This window comes from Ornithodoros turicata, chromosome 5 (genome assembly GCF_037126465.1).
Source record: "Ornithodoros turicata isolate Travis chromosome 5, ASM3712646v1, whole genome shotgun sequence".
NCBI lineage: Eukaryota > Metazoa > Arthropoda > Arachnida > Ixodida > Argasidae > Ornithodoros > Ornithodoros turicata.
The window spans coordinates 67,957,696-67,977,810 of record NC_088205.1 but is presented as its reverse complement, the minus strand read 5'-3'; the positions used below and the strand labels follow the sequence as shown (position 1 = coordinate 67,977,810).

Below are 20,115 nucleotides of genomic sequence, written 5' to 3'. Positions count from 1 at the left end.
TACGAAAGAGACAGCAAAAATCAATATTTCTTTCGCATACTTCGTCACCAGATGGAAGTGGAGAAAACAGCCAGCGTCTAGAACAGTAACAATATGCAGGGGATGCCTGCATATCCTGCTTTGCATATCCCATCGGGTTTCCCACACGAACCCATACTTTGTCATCTAAGACTGCTTCTAATGCTTGACAGACTTTACACTGTTGGATGTATCAGATAATCTGCAGGGTGGACATATTCTGTAACAAAATTCTTGAAAGTATCAGTTAGTGGATGAAAGCAGCAGAAACCGGTGGTACATGAAATGTTGCAAAATCCCCAGGACGCGGAAAGTGCTCATGTTCTTTGAGCTTGTTGTCATTGGTGTTATTCCTCAACATTTCAAGAGTCAATAACGTCTCTAACAACTTTGGTAACTATATGACATTGTCGCTACTGTTCACACAGTGGTCAGTTCTGACTGTGTTGTGTCTAACATAACCATGCTTTTTCTGTTTATTGTTTAATCTCCGACCTCTACGTTATGTGGATTGCACATTGCTTGGTTTATGAGGTGCCAACCTTCTTAAAGGAAGTACAAGTGTGTGGGTTTCTGGTGAAGTAGTCACCATCTGCTCTATCTATATGCATGCAGGAACGGTGGTGAAGACACGACATTTCAGTAATGGATAATCAGAGAGACGAAAAACAGACGCCCTTCATAGCAGACGACGTGAAGGGAACACAGAATTCACGTTCATCACCCAAAGCGCTGTTAACGAAAATGATAATAGCAAGGCCTGGTCCTAGCTTGGCCCAGCAGCCAAGGAAGCAGGGTAGACAGTTTGTATACCAGGATGTGACATCACTGTCTTGTCGACCAATTGGAAGAAGCTTCCCTAACTAGAATACGGCTTCCCTCCTCTCCTTTGCCTCTCCACATAGCCTGGGTTTTAGGGTTTAACCGATTCTTCCCCGAATATGCACCCAACTTGAAGGTTACCTCTTTAGGGTGAAACCCGATCTTTTACCCATCAAATTGACCACACTGAAACGTCTCTAGCAATGCACACTATTTGGCACGACGCTTGTTAGGCAGCAAACGCAAATGACATCACCGTTTATACCAAACCAGTACAGTTTGTTGGAGTAATAGAGGCCGATTTCTCCCCAAATTTAGCATACTGGAAGAGTTTCCACCTGAATTCGCACGAATTTAGAGTACACGTTTATTTCCCCAATTTTTGACCCCCGAATTTGGAACAAAAATATATCCCAAAAATTTCAGGCTCTAAGCAATGGGTTTGTTGAATCTGATCTAGTGGAATTAAGTTGTTTTCGAATTTTGCCCCCCAGGGTACAATGGAGGAGAAGATTTACGACCGTCAAGTGACGAAGCAGTCACTGTCTTGTCGTGTCATAGACGAACAGCAGATCGAGCGCCATTTCAACGCCGCAGACTTGCAGGAACTGTACACCTTCGATCCAGAAAGCAAAAGCAATCGCCCCACACCAATGGTGCCAAAGGTGCATTTTTTTTAGCAGTCTTACGAATTTGTAAAACATAAAACAGCATTTTCTTTTTTTAAACATAATGTTTTTTGATTCCCACAAAGGATCGACTGCTGGCAGAACTGCTCATCAGAGGGAAAGAATGGATTGTGTCGTACCACGAGCACGATTCTTTGCTGCAGAACATTACAGAGGAAGACCTGACAGAGGAAGAACGCAAGACGGCGTGGGAAGAATACAATGCGGAGAGGGAGGGCCGCATCAAGATGAATATGGAGAATGGTGCGTGGGCACGCAACAGTACGCGCCTTAGTGAGCGCGGTGTTCTCTCCGCAGACGACGAGAACATTTACGTTTCTGAAAACGTCAAACAGACAGGGGACGAACACATACGAGCTTACCTGTCCCACGGGATGTTACCCACGTGTAAAACAAACAGCTGTTTACAGTGCGCCCATAGTGTGTGTGTGTGTGTTTGTCCCCTCTCCATTTGGTGTTTTGCGAAACTTGAACCGATGCCCACAAGCCCAATTATTTTAAATGATAACATACGCTTTTGCAGCGACTATGAATCAACAAGCTCCGCAGAATGCTGGCGGAGGTCCAAGGCCACTTACACTGGACTTGAACAAGATCATTCGAGACATTCGCCAAAAGGTGTGGTTCGTTAAAAAATTACTTTGCTACCTCATTTGGGGTCCTCAGTGCATAGCATCTGTACTGTAGCACTGCTGTGGCCCTGGCGTTTCTATAAATTACTACTCTGTGCAACATGAGCACTGCACGGGCCTGAATTTACCAGCCCGTTATTGGCCCGTACCCGAAGCCACGGTTTACCCGATCCGCTGTGGAAAGCCCGGCTTGCAGTTGCAATGTACACAACAACAGCATAAACCACACATGCCTGGAAACGACTTTGAGGCCCGATTTCGGCCTGCGGGCCACGCCGGGCACAGGTTTTCAGGCCAGCCCTAGTACAACACTTATCATATTGTATGGTATTGTTGTTCTCATACAAGTACATTGTACATGTGTTGTACATACCGTCACCCTGGTGTCATGTAACAGTAACTTTATTTATTGATGGTGAATGGGGGACTTTGGTCGCCAGGGGCAATGAAATTACGGTAATAACATCAGACAATTTAACGCAGTGCAATCCTGTTTATATACGAACTCTCTTAATTTTAACTAATGCTCAAATACCATCAGAGTCGTGTGTATTTGAATGGGGTAAAATGAGTTCGAATGATCTGAAGGTTCGAATTTTGAGTGCACTGTATTATATACATTTGAGAGCTTCTCTGTACAGCCTGGAAACTTGTTTATTCTTCTAGGATAATTTGTGTGCTTCCATTTCCCTGTTCTTTCATTATGGTCTCTAATTTTTTCTTCTACTTGTTTGTTTTTTCCTTGTTTTTTTTAGAATCCCAATATCACATCGGATCAGTTGGCTCTCAGTTTGAGGAATGCCCTCGGGGCATACAGGCAGCAGTTTAGGAAGCAGCAGATGGATGCATTCAACCAAAGAACAGCCGTGAGCTCACATTCACACATTCGTGAAGCCCTCTTTTCTCCTCCTTTGGATGTCTTCGTTAGCATTTGTTTTTGTGAACCATCTGTTTTTGTAAACCATCTGTTTTCAGTACCAAAAGGCAAAGCAGCCGGTACCTCAGGAAGTGAACGATCGACTTGGCCAGGCAAGTATGGCCATTCAGCAGCTCAACAATCTCCTGATGCAGCTTGAGCAGTCTGTAAGTTGCACTACTAAGGCCTGCATGAAAGCATATTGTAGATAGAGGGAGATCAGACGTACTGGGGATGGTGTCAGATTGCTCAGTTCACGGTGTGTGAGCATTACTCAAGTTGGCTCGTGCTCGGCTCAGCCAGTTTGAGCACGATTTCAGCTTGCGCGTGCTCCAGCTCATTTTGGCACATTGAGCAAGAATGAGCATTCTTGTGTCATGAGCGAGTTTGTTCATGCTCATGCTCAGTCGCTACATTGAGCATGAATGAGCATGCTCATGAGTGAGTTTTGCCGAGGTGTGGTCCCATTAGCAAATAAATCCTGAGTCATAGTCTTCAGGCAAGTCCAGTTTGCTGGAGGAAGCAGACTAGGCTGTGAGTTTTGGAGTATCCGTCAGTGAAAGAGATGTTGAGCTGCTCGGTGAATCCCCATGAGCCGACCAATGAAATAGCACCACGCTTGCTACTGGTTGACTTCAATTTGAGGGGACAAGGGGGAGAGGGTTGAATCAATGCCACCTAGACACAGAAAGCCCACTTAATCGCTCCAACCACTCCTTCACGCTTAGACGTATAAAGTTGGCCAATTGCCGCAGACGATTTTGATGCACAGGCTTTCTGTGGCTACCAGTGGCTGCACATGCGGCTGATGACGGCTCATCTCCATACCTACGGCCACTGAAAGCACGGTCGTGATTGGCAGACTCTTAATTGTTACGTCATGTCACGTGTCTCTTGGTCGTGTTGGTTGAAGCCCATAAGCCACCCCCTTGCTACACCTCTGCCCCAGATTCTTCTAGTATCAACCTGATTTCTCCGTGGCGGATTTTGCATCATGCCTGTCATAAATAAGTCTGTCACTCTGTTGCTTCTTGCCAATCTATGCATTCATAGCATCAGCAGCTGCACCCTCCACCGACACTGCGCGGAAAATGAGGCCGTGTCTCCGTACCTTTTTGAGATTGCTGTTTTGCTAAAGCAACCGCTTTCGAAACCGTTGACCAGGTCGATCTTTGTTTCGAGAATGATACCATCCTGCACATGTTTTTGTGACATGATTTGGAACTAACTTTGTGCACCTTGCGATCACGTGCTCGTGTCCTTTGCTACTGGAAGTGGAAAGGCTTGAACTATGATGCGCATAGCAATGGATCTGAGAAGAGCTGAAGAGCACCTAGAAACCATTCAAGTCGGTTCCAGTTACATTTACACGGAGCTGCCAAAATTTTGCTTCCAGTAAACGAGAATATATTTGCATTGCATGAATAAAAAAGCCAAATATCTTCGTACCAGTTGTTCCGCTTAACTAGCGAGTTTTCACTGTAATGAGGTAAAAAAAGGTTTTACCATTACGAGTTTCAGCGGGTTTGGCCATAGAAACCAGAGACTTTTATCATTAGAGTCTGAAGTTTGCAGGATATATTTTTTCTAAAATCAGGGAGTAAAAATTGGATAAATAAACATGGGCTTTAAATTCATGCAAATTTGGGTGGAAAAACTTCCAGTACACTAAATTCGGGGAGAAATCAGGCTCAGTTACTCAAACTAACTGAAATATTTTGGTGCAAGTGATGATGTAACTGCATTTGCTGCCAAACAAGTTAATGCGCATTCCTACAGACGTCTCAGTGAGGGTAATTTGCCGGGCAAAGATCTGATTTCACCCTAAAGAGGCAACCTTCAATTCGGGGAAGAATCGTATTAAACCCTAAGACTTCAGGCTCTACTTATCATTTGTTATATGGAGTGCTTTAATTCTGAAATTGTTTCGTGTAACTCCTCTTCTGACAGATAAACAATGCACGGGTTGGAGCGGCCACGTATCATCCGTCCGCTAGGATGCCCAATGCAAATTTCGGGGGCCAGCAGTACGCGCCCAGGTACACAGCAGCACAACAGTTTGCAAGGATGCAGCAGTCTGCCTGGGTCAGAGCGAACGCACGATACGCACAGCAGTGCAACTCTGCGTTTCGTCCGTCAGCAACAGCACCCATTGTTTGCGAGGCAGACGATGGCACACCAAATCTACAGAGGCCGGCGCAGCGCCCATCCACTTCGTCCGTTACCATCACGGAGATTATTGATTGAAGCCACCAAGTTTGTGCGTGAAGCACCAGGTCTCACTGACGGTGCTTGAGATGGGCATTTTAGTTTATTTCCCAATTCTATCTGGGTACATTGAAAGTTCTGATTTGTACTGTTCTGAAACGGGAAGTTGGTTGCTGACAGAACCTGAACTTTTGAAACCCAGACCAAAGAGACCCTTGACGCTTGGACTGTGTTCATAATGTTGAAGTAATATAATGCAGAACGTAGGGAAACTTGCTTCGGGGTGCTGTGTATGGGTGACTTTTTTCTTTCCTTCTTTCTTTCTTTCTTTCTTTCTTTTTTAATGGGTATGAAAAAAAAGTTTCTGGTATCTCAGTTACCCATGAGACATTTTTAAAAGCATGGTCCCTACTTACACAGCACTGCTCCTTCTGGATCAAAAGCTTCTTCAGTTAGGTGTACATATCCTTCAAGTTTTATCCCCTTTGTGTGCATGGGGTATTATACGCATTTTGCATGCCTGTACCTTCTACTTGATATACTGAGGAGCTAGGAGGTGGCTTTGTTTACTGTAAACAAGAGTACCATTACCCTTGAAGTGCATCTTGTTTGCGCATCCTGTAATATTTTATGTTGTGAGAGCAACGCTAGAATACTGTGTCATGCTCTTCTTTTAAAGTGCATCACTCGAATTGTCAGTGATATAACAGGATTTCATTCACTGCATAAGACCAGAGTTCTCCAAAACCAGCTGAACTTTGTTCAAGAACCAGAGTGCTCAAGAAAGTGGGGAGCTACTTCCTCCCATTCCACCTGTACTGAGACACTTTGTTATGGTGAGTTCCTACCGTCTTAATAAACTTTCCAGTGTCTGGAGAAGTTGGCTTATAAAACCAGGTTCTGGGGCATTGACACGACACCTAACACAGTATGTACCCATCGAGGTACCCGAAGGTACCCGTGCACCTCTATTTGAGCAGTTCATCACTTATATCTTTTTGAGTAATTTTGTAACATCAATTGATTCGTAAACGTGAACACTGTCATGTCTCACCGAAATGCTTCCAAACTAAGACAGTGTCTGAAGTTTGGAATGATAGTGCCATTGATTTGCATATGTAAACAGTACAAGTACATAAGTTGGGAGTATGGTGGTAGCCAGAAAAATATTTTTTTGGGGGGTGGGGGAGGTGTTCCCTCTCCCAAGTACACAACCGGGGAGGGGGGGGGGGCTTGAATCCCCCTGTATGTGCCCATGAAAGGCAGTCTTCTCGAGTGTAGTGTCGTGTTTTTATGTTATTCCCGTTTTTAGGTAGATTTTGTGATACATGTTGGTGTATTAAAAATAATGCATTTAAAAGTATAGTGATACGTGCCGTGTGAAATCTAAACCAGTCTCTTGAATTTTGTTTTTTTTTTTTCCTTCTTTTTTTAAGTAACCAGTTTTGCACCGTTATCCGCAATACTCCCCAGCATTCACTTTGCTTCGGTAATGTGGCTGAAAGTGTACACGAAATGTTGCATTTCGCTTCCACTAGCTTTCTATTTTCACGTTGTAAGCCCAGCCGTGTTCATCAATGAACGTTACAAAACGTGGCACGCGATTATCCGTACTCCTGTCTCGGGCTACGCGTTGCAAATGGAGCCGAATTTACGACTGGCCCGGCGGAGTCCCTTCAAAAATAACCCACCGCGTTTACTGTGGCCTCGTCGATACGGGGATAAATATTAGTGCCGCGTGGTCTGCAGTCTCCACGGGTGCTTGAGTCCGTTGGCAACCAGATATCTGCATGCTTTTACCGACGTTCGTCGGCGCGCATCGTGGTCGCTTTAACTATCTGTCCTGCATTGGAGTTTTCACCTACGTCACATTGTGACGTGGCAGTGACGTGACATGCTCGTAAGCTCCTCCCACTGGTGGTCACCTTTCGTGCTAGTGGCATTCAAAGACGACAAACCGCGCTATTTTTCGATGCGACAACCATAGTTTTCTTAAGAGGAAATGTGAAAACGATAATGACGAAGTGTCTTCGGCATAAAGGAAGGGTACGGGCGCGATCGAATTCAGGGCTTCGCTTTCGAGCAAATGCTCGGCAGCTGCGCCGGAAAAGTGACCACCACCACCATGGCGGCCAAACGCGTTCGTTTGACGTTCGTACTGGAGCACTGCAAAGGGCCGAGCGAGTCGAAATCGTGCCTCAAAGTCACTTTGACTACGGGCTCGGGTCCAGTCGAGCTTTTGTGAGCCATTCTTTCACATTATTTAATCTTCAACGTTCGTTTTGAAAGCAAAGCAACTGAGCGCATGGACCCTGACTTCGTTTTTCTGCTAAAACGTTTCAATGTAGGCGTCGCGTTATTCTCGACTTCGCCTTGTTGGGGCGGATCACGTCCTCGCCGCGGCGTGCAGCGCGGACTGCCGCGCGAGACTCGACGCCGACGTACAAAGCTACAAACACAATCCGCGTCAAAGGCTGCCCTTGCGCCGTTCCAGCTAGTGTGATATGCTATGTATTATGGATATCTACCGTATGATTAAACCTGTTCGACGGATCGCGTTACAAATCTGCCTATGCAGCTGCGGGTCGGGTGGGGCCGGGCAGGGCTGAGTTTTGAGCAGCCAGGTCTGGCGAGGGTCAGGTAAGACTTCGTGGCTGCGGGTACGAGCCGAGCCGAGCCGGGTCAGGTCGGGCCGGTAAATTCACGCCCGTGCAGCGTATAGTTCATACTATAAGCCGCAGACAGTTTATAGCGATCCCGTATGTGGTGGGAAAACGGGTATAGCGTAGTAGCCGCACATCTATTGAAACGGAGGCTTGGGCGGTGTGTTTCGATGCAACGTTACATTACATATAAAATAGCAGGGTTGTTGATTAGCCTGACGTTACCGGTAAAGCAGGGACGCAGACTGAAGAATGATGACGTTTTTGTTAGAACTGGACTTCTTGAGGCAATGGTGGATCTATGGGTCTGTGGTGGCAGGCTTGTGGCAGTGCGATCGCCCCCAAAACGTCAGTTTATATATAAGTACATAGTATTTCCCTTCCTCCCCTCCCCCGCCTCTCGCTTTAACCCCCCCCCCCCAAAAAAAAAACGCAGGGTTAGTAGATGGGTAGAAATCTAGCGAACCGGTAGAGATGTAGGAAGGGAGTTGCCTCAGGACAGGAGCCGCCGATATTTCGAACAGAGACTGCTCTTGCACAGAAGAACAACAGTCTCTGTTTGAAATATCGGCGGCTCCTGTCCTGAGGCAACTCCCTTCCTAAATGAAATAGTAGTTCACTTTCAGGGGAAAACATACTCATACACTCCTTCATAAGTGTAATTTATTCAACATGTTGTTCATCGACTACAAGAAATACATAAACTTTCGAGTCTGAATTCATTCTTTCCATAAAACTAAGAAACAGTCAAAATTAAAAACGTGTTACTTTTAAACTTGTAATGCCTTAGCTTTATGCTGTGGTTTTGGCGCGCGCGGGGGTTCGCCGGCCAATCAGGCTTTCGGCGGACTCCTCAGGCACCAATTTTAAAAAGAAGCTAACGTGGTTTGTGGATTCGTAAGATTCGATTCGCTGTTTTTGGCACTGGGATTCGGATTCCCGAATCTCGAATCCCTGCCTACGATTCGAGGAATCGCGGATTCGGTTAGCCCATCCCTAGTCTTATAGGAATGCAGCGCGTCCTTAAATAAAAAAGAGTTACCTCTTTCTACAGTGCACCAGCGCTCTTGCGCCATTCTAATTTGTTCATCTATAACATTGCTTATTCCCTCCCTCCGTCTCCCTATTATTTATTTCTATTTTATTTTCGCCAACACTAACATTGTTTATAACAAATCGCTTCGGATATAGTGAACATTTCTGCGATATCCACTAAGCAGTATATGATCAAGTGTAAAATTTTCACGATGACTGCCTCTCTCTCCAGGTCTCTGCGTACCAGAGAAGGGGCTGTTTGTTCACTTGTGTGTTGGTGCTATTTTCAGTGAATCACTGGCGAATGTGTTCGATCGCCAATGACAACCAGCTAGAAGCTATGAAAACCCTGGTGTAGGGTTCCTCAAAACACTGACGATGGCAACGAAAGCTCTATTTTTCCAAAACAACACCCCTATATACCCAACTCCACCTGTATTCTACACTTGAAGTGCTGCAAGTGTGGCAGTTAGTGTTGCGGAAAATATTAGCGAAGTTAGCACACCTATAGCCTTGCTACCATTTTGGCGTGGCAAACAATGACGAATCCGGGGGGGGGGGGGGGGGCGCTCTACCCTATGCATGCGATTCTGGATAAGCCACTGCGTGTACAGGTACGCGAAACTCCACGCGTCCGCACGAGGACAGTGTTTCAGGTAACACCTGTGAATGCCACCCTAGAAGCTCCCGGGAACAAAGTCACTTGTCCGAGGCGGCGACACGCTTCTTCGGCCTTCCAACTCATTTATCGTCGTCCACTGCGAACCGCAATCGTTCTAGACCAACCCACGCATCACATAATTACCAAGTACACAAAACACCGAAGTCATCGACGAAAAGACAGAGCAGAAACCAATTCCCTGAATGAGTGCTTGAGGCGACGACATGTAAGCCAACAATTGCCGGTCCTTCCTAAAATAACAGATTGTTTGGGTCTGTCAGCCGATGGCTCAGAAATCCATATCGCGTAATATGAACCTTTCCCACAGTGTACGGTGGACCGAACTGAACACTTCATTAGCGACTCGTTGGGTCCGGGCAAACCGAAGCAGACAGGACTACCAGGACCAGCGCTCCGTTCGGAAGATGGATGCTTTCAACGGCTATCCGGACTAACCGTCTCAAAACAACTTATTACTCAAAAAAAGAAAAGAGAAAGAACGGAGAAAAATGTACGGGAAGGGACATATACAGCAAAATTGTCTCAGAATGTTGTTGTGCAGTTGATCTGTAATGCGCAGGCTCGAAAGACGTTGACGTATTGCCCAGCAAAAGCCGAGGCAGATCCAGATAGCATTAGGCCTACGAACAGTGGCGCAGAAGTTGACAAGCCCGGTGAAGAATGTTAATGGAGTTGTGTTTGCGCAGAAGTAACGCGATCCTTTGCTGTGTGCGGCCTCTTAGACCCGCTCTGTGATGTCTTTAGTCATACCTGTCAAGCCCGGAGTGAACCGTCGTTGCTCCCAACCCGAAGCCTTTACTAAACGAACGTATACGTGGCGGAACAGTTTCGCTTGGTCATGGTAAGTTGGTTGGTGTTGAAGCTTGTCGGACGTTGGATGAATGTTCTTGCCGCTGTGAAGGAGACTGGTCGTTTGTTATGCGACGCAGGGACACTGTACAATAGGGACTGAGCAAGTCTCGCTGTAGGTGTAGCACTACTGCAGTCGTGCACTTCAGTGTCCCTTTAAAGCGAAGGTCCGGTCCGGAAACAAGGCGAAGAAAATTTACTAAATTATCGGCCAATTATTTATAAATTGATTTTATAGCCAGTGGTTTCGTTGCCGTGTCGTCAGCGACATCAGCTTCCAGTTTTCATCCAGCCGACCATCGAAGCCTCCTTACTCCCACTTGCATATTTTGATTAAAGAATTGCAGCAAATGAAAGCAATGGGTATTCGAACCCACTTCCTCCGATTTCCGATCAGCCATGCTGCGTCGTATGTTATGTACGCTGATCACATTTATCGTATCTCAAAGGTCAATCATTTTCACCTCTGTCGTACGCCCCCGTGACGTTTTCAGAGGTTGCGGCGGATCACCGGACCGTCACCGTAAAGACAGAAACCGGATGAATATATGGTTTGTTTGTCTTATTTACCACCAAAAACAACGCAATTGTGAAGAAACTTTGCATATTATGCTATCTAAACGTAACTCGCAGTGGAATATAACTGTACTCTCCGGTAGACTTTCCAGACGAATGTCGTCACAGTTCCCACTGAAGTCTGCCTAGGACGTATACTAACCCCCTCTCCCCCACTCCTTCCTGCTGTCCTCTCTCCATCTGTCCACACCTGTACGCCGCTCATAGCCACAGTTGCTTCGCGGCGCTAACACGGAAGTATCAAGAAAAAAAAGAAAAAGCTGACGGCCCTGATCGTACCACACACGTAATTGCCCAGTTTAGGTTCGCGTCAATATGCCTTCTTGACTTGCCCGTAGTGCTTTTTGTGCCGATAGAGTTAACGATAAATGCGCGAATTCTTATCAGTGCATAGTACAGTAATATTAGCCAGGGGCAGAGCAAGATATTTTTTCGGGGGGGGGGGGGTGCGGAGGTTGTACAAAAAAGAAATCAATCTTTGCTCACACATTTACGAGACAAAATGGGGATCGTCAGCCAGTGGTGATCACATCTCTTGAGCGCTTCAGCAAATCGACTTCAGCCACCGTCAAGAAATGGCGCCATACATACAAGGAGGCCTACATTTCGGGGGGAGGCTCTAACCTCCTCGCCACGCCCCCGCTATTAGTACTCTAGTGCATACGAGCACTCTACGACAATCGGAAACAGTAACGCGTCCAACGCAAATGTGCGGCTCTTGAAGTGTAATTTAGCCGTTAATTCAATCATGGTTACACACTCGGCATCTCTCCCCCACTGCGCGGACCAAGATAAGAATCTCTCTCTACCGCAATTCCGATCCCAACCAGTCGTGCAGCAAATGCGGCCATACACTCCACGCTACCGCGGGGAACGGGGATTCAAATTGCATTATAAAAACGGGGAGGGACGTCCGAGCATAAACGGCGAGGGGACACGTGGTTCCCTCGATAGATTAAAAGATAAGACGTAATTACGACTTCATTCGGATCCCGCGTTTCCACCTGTGGTGCCACGTGGCGCACTGATATCGATGTTAAAGCGGGACGTTAATTTGTGATTCATCGAGTTTCTGCTAAACCTCGGTGACCTTGCCAGGGCACTCCAGACTAGTTTCTAATTCTAGTGGAAATTCGCTGGGTCCCGATCTGGTGTTCTTATCTTGTACCGAGATGACGCTCCTCGAGAACGTGGATGATTTATGCTTTGTAACGCTACACCGTGTGAACGTTGCTGTGGAAATATACGATGTGGTGCGTGAAAATTTTCAACGTGAGTATTTGATAAACATCTAATACCAGTGCCACGCAGGCACAAAAATGGTGCAGTGAGTTTTGATGTCGTTCGTGCCGAGCTACACGGACAGTTCGCCCATGAAATGCTGCCTACTCTCTCCCATTAATCATGTGCGTAGAGCACGACTTACTGTATACTGTAGGTCGTGGTCAGTATACAGGGTGTTTCAGTTAGATCCCCGGGCTAAATAATTCGTGAACGGGTGCACCAATCGAAGAACTTTCTTTTTTTACAAGTATCTGTCCGATACCACCTACAAGCTGCGCACCGTGTGAGTGAGTGGGGGGCGCTCATTCTTTAAATAAAAATTCAAATGAGTTTCGTGAAAAAAACGTAACTTCTAAAGCAGGGCGCTATCGGCATTAAAATGGGTGCTACCCCTTTTGGGACCTTCAATGGACACCTTTTAGAGAAAAATCTGCCACCGAAGTGGGTCATTTGTTGCAGTAATTCCTTGGTTTCGGTTTTAGATATTGTTGTCGCGGCGAAGCGCAAACGGACGTAATTCGTCTGTGTAATTCATTAGTGGAAGGACGTGATTAATTGGTGGATAAGGGAGGCCTTGGTTACCGCCAACGAGCGCTATACTTACAACGCTACAACGACGCTAGTCCACGTTCTACTCCTCGACATGAAATTAAATTAAAGGCTGTATTTACCTAAATTTTAACCTGCACAAGTATGTTGATACGAAAGAAGCATTCACGGACAAAACCAAAAGACGCATGATGACATCCAGGATAAACGCAAATCTTTTTGTGCTACGCTAAAAGCACATGTCCACGATAAAAATCGATATATATAATATTATAGCATTTCCAAATATAAAATGCATTTTCAACATATAAACTACGTTTGATCCTGTAAGAAAAAGAAATGTGTCACATGTGTTTTATTGGGTTGAATGAGCCGCAGAATATTCATGCCATTTATTGTCAAAAGGCACGGGCTTCGTACAAAATGGTATTCGAGATCCGAATGGCAGTAGACGATAATGCCATTTCCCGTACCCGTGTTGCACTCCGTGTAATGATTTTGGACAAGGCTGTTCAGTGATCAGCGTCATAAAATTAAATTTGTGGCCAAGAACGTTAAATTGGAGTAGCCTTGAGTTGCAGTACTTTTGGGCTGAATATATAACGTTGGAGTCAGTTACCAGAGAAGTTTGTTGTATGAGAGCGTGTGGTTACTACGATGTCTTTTCTTCCTAACGTAAACAGGTAAAAAACAAAGCGAGGAAGAAATGAAAGTTGACTAATATATGCTCAGAAGAAATCCAGTGTCAATTATTCGGTAGAAGGCAACATTTCCCTGACGGTCTGGGGAATATAAGTAACGAGACAACAAACAACGATGCACGGGACTCACCTACTGGATTATACCAGCTCGCTTGTATTCTGTCATTGTGTTCTGCCTCAGTTATTTGTTTTTGCAATGGGCATGGACATTTTCTGGGAAACACTAACTCAGTCGTCGTCATGCCAGCTCTGGAGAGCTGTTTCGGAGTTATTGGGCCATCGTCAGCATTGCGCAGGCATTCTATTCTAGGTGACCTTCTGACGGCAACCCACTCAAAATACATTACGCAGCAAGCATGCAGCCATAGAGCTTCGGCTTCTTTTGCTCCCAAAAATAGGGTTCCTCTGGACAATGCATCGCATTTCTTCCGATCTGTAAAAAAGAAATACCGCTTGTAAGGCAGTCGTCGAGACTTTCGTCAACTACGTATAAAATGCTGTACAATCGTGCCTAAATTTATAGCTTCGAAATATAGTTAACAAAATAAAAAATATTCAGTAAATCAAAAACAATATTTAAGAAAAACTGCTCATCCCTGTACGATGTCAATACATTTGAGCTCTCGGATAACCATCACCATCTCCTTGAATTCTAGGAGGGCGTATTTTCTAAAGGTGGAACAACAAGAGTAGCTTCTTTTACATATTCACGATTTATCGACAAAGAACTGGACCAAATGGAAATTTTTATATGAATTTCTTGCGGGTAATACGCGTACATCCTCCAATGTTTTCTTCTCTCTCTCTCTCTCTCTCTCTCTCTCTCTGTTTTATTTCTATTTTTTTTTTACGATTGATCGACGGATGGCACTTTTCACAGTAATTTTTTGCCCATAATAAGACCTTGAAACGTGTAGTAGAGCTTCGAAGCTCTCCCTCTATTCATTTCAAGTCATATAAAGATGGCTTTTTGTCGCTGGTGCTAGCCACTATGGTGGTTACACAAATAAATGAAATGAAATTTCAGTTTCCTCACGAACCCCGAAGTCGCGAAGCCCTGTGTGTGTTTGCGTCGAAGGAAGAGAAACAGTGATTACGCAAAGCACAGGGCACGATGTCATTATAAAGTTGTTCCAACCCTGGAAATTCGATACCCGCGGTCATAAATATTCAGCGGACTCTTGGCTTTCTCCTCCTCTTTCGTTCGCCTTGTGCTTGTCAGACTTATTCTTTTCCTTTCTTTTTTTTTACGGGTGTGTGTTATTTCCTTTCCCTTCTTCTTGTTTAGTTTACATTCCTCTTCTGTGCGCGACGGTGACCTGGACAAAGGACGCATGATAAATGGGAGTGAACTGTGTAACTGCGATATGGGTTCATTTCATTGCACATCCGGGTTGCTTACGACTAACGTCATATTTTCTGCATTTCTTCTTCCTGTCTTTCAACACTGGCTATATAATTCCTTGGCACAGCTGTTGAGCTAAACTCCACAACATTGTGAAGCTTCTACACCGTTGTGTGGTCGACTAGAAGTCCTCTAGCCCACCGTATAGTGCTCCATGATATAGGAGGTACTTGAAGTGCCAAGTACTCAAGTACATCAGGTACATTTCTGACCGTACTTCACACGCACACACACACACGTAAAAAAAGGGAAAATATGCTTTATAATGTTTCGCTGTGCGTGGTGCGAGCCTGCAAGATATACGCAGCCCCTATATTAAAGTTTTCCGCCGCGCTAACCATCATTCAGGTATGGCGGGCTAGAATGATGCACGCCATCTAGCCCGCCATATTCAGGGTAACATTTTCTTTTCTTTTTATTTTTTTCATCAACATCAACATCTTCCTTTTCCTTCTTCTTCTCCAACAGCGCGTGAGACGCTATTAGCTACACATCGAAAACGTCGCAAGAAAAAAAAAAAAAAAAAGAAAGAAAGTAGGAAAGGAAGACAAAGTATTGACCTCTGACGCTCGTGGCCTCTTCGGCTCGTCTGTCGTGCTTCTTTTTCCCTTTTTTTTTTTTTCTTTTTACGTTCTCCCTAGTTTTGTTTTCTTTTCTTTTTTAACTTTCGTAAAGTAGAAGGACGCACCGCCGTGGGGCTGAAACTCAGACGCCGCGGGGCAATTTAAGGGTCTTTCCCCTCCCACGCATCGTACCCCACCCCCCACCCCCTCGTCTGCGTTGGAGTGTGTTAGGGGACCTTGCGAGGACCCTTGTGTGTCCAGGGCATGAAATAAGCCTCGAGACACTGGACAGGATTTATGGGCGAATTGTCTCGCATAGATAACGACCGACTCGAACCTCGGGTTTGGCGCGGCGAAGGCTATAGTCGGAGGATTCCTTCTACTGTTCCTGGCGCCACGGTGTCCGCCTGATGAGCTTCTCGCGAAAAAGTGTTGTGCGGAGAATAATTGTTCCTCTATCCTTACTTTTTTACGAGGGTTGTAGGAAAATAGTTTTCGGGGTAAAAATGTAGCGGTGGTGGTGATTCGGTGGAGGTCGTGGGAAAAATGTGGTATATTTGCTTTACGTTGCTGCCCGGGTCAGCTATTTCTGTTCTTCCCAGCTAACATTGCGCGAAGACTTAAAAGAAAAAAAAGAAAGATAATGCTTCACGTGAATGGGACCAACGTAATGTTGTTGCCAGTCGTGCATCTTGGTCCCCATTTCATTGTGCCTAATTAATTAATTACGTAATATTAAATATTTAACTTTCAAAGTACTGGTCCAAAGAACCGGGTGTAATGAGAAGGAATATTGGTCCGTACTTATTGGCCGGTACTGCCGATATCAGTCGAGTGTTCAGCCAAGAGTTGTGCCGCTTGGGATATGTTACGACGTACCTGTTATGTGACTGTGCTAAAGCCTGCACCTAGCTTGAAACGAAAACATTACCGAGTAAGTGTTATATAACTATGGCTGACAAAAAATCGTGTAGTAAGATGGGTCAACGTAGATGGAATTTAGATCTATTGATTTAGACCTTTGGATGGGATTTTAAGTCTATTTTCTAGCGCTTAAGATATTAGAATTCCCAGGTATCATTATTTTATGAGTGATCGAAAAATATGGAGACAGCATGAAAGGCATTTTTGTTTTTTTACATTTTCTGAGCGCTGTATAAAAGCTTTATAGGGCCTGCACCGAAAATGTGACATTATTAACAGAGCTGTGTATGTTACGCAGAAGAGGTAATTAAGTTACAATTACATGGCTCAGAAAGTAATTTAAGTTGCAATTCAGTTACTTATCAAATGTAATTGAGTTATTCCCAGCGTTTAGGGAGGCCAGATATTACCACGTCTCCCACGACATACTTAAAAAAAATGTCGTTCACGCCAGAAAGTCATAATTGACACAGTGAACTCGATGATACAAACATTTATGCTAACAACCAAACTTATGCATAGAAAACGGAACACCTGAACAGAAGCAAGAAAGCAGATTTGGCACCGACATTAGATTAGTCGCTATGTGGCACTAGACGTGATACGCATCATTAAAGTGGTGGTGCTGCCACAATAAAATAAATTTATGAAAAGAAACGTTAGAAATCTACGTAATTGATTGGGTGTGATGAGCACGTCCACAGGGATTGTTAACACCTCAAAACAACAACAAAAGATAATAAACTGGTTGCACTTGAAAAGCTCCAGCCTCTGGAAAGGGACAACGCGCCACTGACTGAAATTTGCAACGGAATCGTTAAAAATACAGCAGAAAACAACTGTGCCAATTACAGGTTGAATGGCAAAATGTTACAATTACTCTTTTCTGAAAGTATTTAGGTACAGCAATTAATTACTCGAGGAGTAATTGATTACAGTACCCTAATTGCCCGTAACTAATTACTGCACAGCTCTGCTCAGGAAGCATTTGAAATAACTGAAAGTGCCCAGTCAAGACATGTTTCGTGCAAACTGAACAATTCCTTGTAACGCGTACGATTTTAAAAATGCATGGTAAGATAATATGACTGGGGGGATACGTTCAGAAAATAACTAACTTGTCAATAATAAGATATTTGCACTCTTAGCTACCGCTAAAGCGAATACAGAGGTTCCCTTGACAAACGCTCCTGATATTAGAACTGTCACGGGTACAAAAACAGCATTTTGTTTTGATTACTCTGTACGAGCTGTTTTTGTGGGCAAGAAAAGTTTGAAATTCGAAAACGTCGTCATAGTCGAGACATTTCACGGGGTTATCGGGCATAGGTTCTTGCCAAAGCCTTTTTTTTTTTTTTTTTTTTTCACAATAACTGTTCTCACGTCTGTCTTTTGACTGGCGGTGTATCCGCAACACTGATAGAATGTGAATGAACATCGTACGAATTTTCACGGGCATGTGCACGAATGAGTGAATAAATAAGCAGTTTTTGTTAACGTTATGATGTGAGCTTTTCGTTCAGAAGCTATAAGGCTGTCTTTAGGCTCAGAAATATACGAAATTGTTGTATGGCACGCGCAGTTTTACGGCAATGTGGAATCTGTCGTGCATCCTTTTGCTTTTGATAATGATGGTTTTTGGATGCGAATATCAATTCCACCTGTCGCATTGCTTACCGTGACGACAGATATATATTTGTTCTCAAACGCTAAATGCAGACAGATAAAGGAAAAGTGCGAAAATCAGCGCGGCGTAGAAGTGTTAGCCTCATCACTCTCCTCTCTTTCTTTCCTTGTTTCGTTCTTTCTTCTTGTTCACATTTTCTCCTGTCAGTGCGAGGATCATCGACCCCATTATGATCTCAATCGAAGAAATGGAACTTCCCAGTTCCGAACTCTTCCGTTCCTTGTTCAGCATCGACACGGCCCTGTCGACCAATCAGCCGCTGCAGTCGCTCCTCCCTGGACCTGTGAATGGACCACATTAACGATCGGTTTCTCTACCATCTCCATGTTCTCTCTCCCTATGTAGCGAGTCTCGGGGGAGAGCGAACCTAGAAGGACGAAATAGAAGAAAGCGGCATAATTCAATGACATACGCCAACATCAATATTCCCCTGATGCGGAGAAACGCGGTTGTATTACGAGGCCCTCGTATCTATCTCATAATGTTGAATTCATGAAAATTCTTCGAGGAGCGCTCTAACGTGTATTATACAGCGTGTTCGTTTTTTCCTATACATATTATTTATTAAAGAAAAAGGCTATGAAAGCTACGCAGGTGCCGTTTCTTCAGGTGGGTTCTACGGCCAGGCTGACATAGTGTCGGAAAATGTATGTAACTGCTGGACCAGTATACTTGACCAAAGTTCATTAACTGACTCCACTCCAACGCCACTTGCGACAACGTGACTACCCTAACGTCTCTTTGGCCACCCTGCTCGACCCGGTCCCGCAGAACCAGGGGGCGGTTACGGCTACCCTCTTGAACTTTCTTCGTGCCTCCGGCCTCTCGACCAGCCTCTAAGGGCTCTTTTGTGTGTGTGTGTGTCTTTTTTTCTTAAATGAATAGCAAGTCGGCTACGCCTGACTAACCTTTCCTGCCTTTCTATCTTTTTTTTTTTCTATAAACATATCCTCCCCCTAACCTTTTAATTAGATGTTTTCGGGGAAATTCGAGATAGCGTGAATTGCAATTGAGCCAGTCATAATTTAAATCAACCTTATTTTTTAAATATCCTACAACGATCGCACGTACCTTGAGATATAAATCGCTAAATTTTGCTATGCACTATGAGTCGAAACCTGAAGCTCTCTTCTCGAGCACAAAAAGAGAGCAACGGGCCTTCGCATATATAGGTAACGTGTCTTGTGGCGATCGAGCTGATTGGAGCACGACCTACTAGATTATAACGACCATGTCATAATCGACAACCCCTATGAGCAGCCCGTCCGCACGATCCGCTAGGGGCGCTACTCATCGGCCCGCAAGATCTACATCATGATTGGACAGTGGAAATTTGAATTTTGAACGCGCAGAAACGGACTTACGACTATCGTTGCAGACGACAGCAACAGCTCCTATAAAAACGCGTAGAATGATGATGATAATCAACTTCACAAAGAAGCATTGCCCGTGGGACATTCACCGCTTGTACAAAAATACTAAGGTAAGCAGGGAAGTACAATAAAGTACTGCGGAAATTGAGGAAGCAATAACCGAGCCGATGAGTAGCGCCACCGCTAGCTTCCAAATGCGGCGCTGTGAAGGGGTGCCTATGACATGGTCGTTATAATCTATAGTAGGTCGTGGATTGGAGTAGTCGCTGATCTTATGACCAGGTAGACCGTTTCCCGACCCAAATAAGCCAGAGGTCATGCCGTACTCGAGAGGTGTGCTCGAGAAGTGCGCAGTTCTGGTTTCGGCTCATTTGTACATCAAAGTTTGGCTATTGATATATCAATATACGTGCTGTGCTTGATTCAGGGTTTTTAATAAAAAGTGGGTTCAAACAATGATTGCTCCCAATTCTGCTTTCTCGCATTTTCCCAAAATCATCTCATTGCAAAGTTAATTAATGAATTTTAGGTAATTAGTT

At 44.7% G+C, this 20,115-nt stretch overlaps 1 protein-coding gene and 1 long non-coding RNA gene across 9 annotated transcripts in view; both read left to right on the top strand.

Annotated features, from left to right (window-relative positions):
- LOC135394635 (transcriptional regulator ATRX homolog) overlaps positions 1 to 6,164 on the top strand; it is a 34,140-nt gene extending 27,976 nt beyond the window's left edge. For all 8 annotated transcript variants that reach the window (XM_064625471.1, XM_064625465.1, XM_064625470.1 and 5 more), the window contains 6 exons: positions 1,335 to 1,505; positions 1,595 to 1,772; positions 2,053 to 2,147; positions 2,917 to 3,027; positions 3,137 to 3,244; positions 5,028 to 6,164. In XM_064625471.1, coding sequence (XP_064481541.1) covers positions 1,335 to 1,505; positions 1,595 to 1,772; positions 2,053 to 2,147; positions 2,917 to 3,027; positions 3,137 to 3,244; positions 5,028 to 5,324 — 960 coding nt within the window. In that variant the 3' untranslated portion in view covers positions 5,325 to 6,164. The remainder of the gene's footprint in view (positions 1 to 1,334; positions 1,506 to 1,594; positions 1,773 to 2,052; positions 2,148 to 2,916; positions 3,028 to 3,136; positions 3,245 to 5,027) is intronic.
- A 4,119-nt stretch (positions 6,165 to 10,283) lies between these two features.
- LOC135394633 (uncharacterized) overlaps positions 10,284 to 20,115 on the top strand; it is a 54,947-nt gene continuing 45,115 nt past the window's right edge. Inside the window, exon 1 of the long non-coding RNA XR_010422952.1 lies at positions 10,284 to 10,506. This is a non-coding gene — a long non-coding RNA (uncharacterized LOC135394633). The remainder of the gene's footprint in view (positions 10,507 to 20,115) is intronic.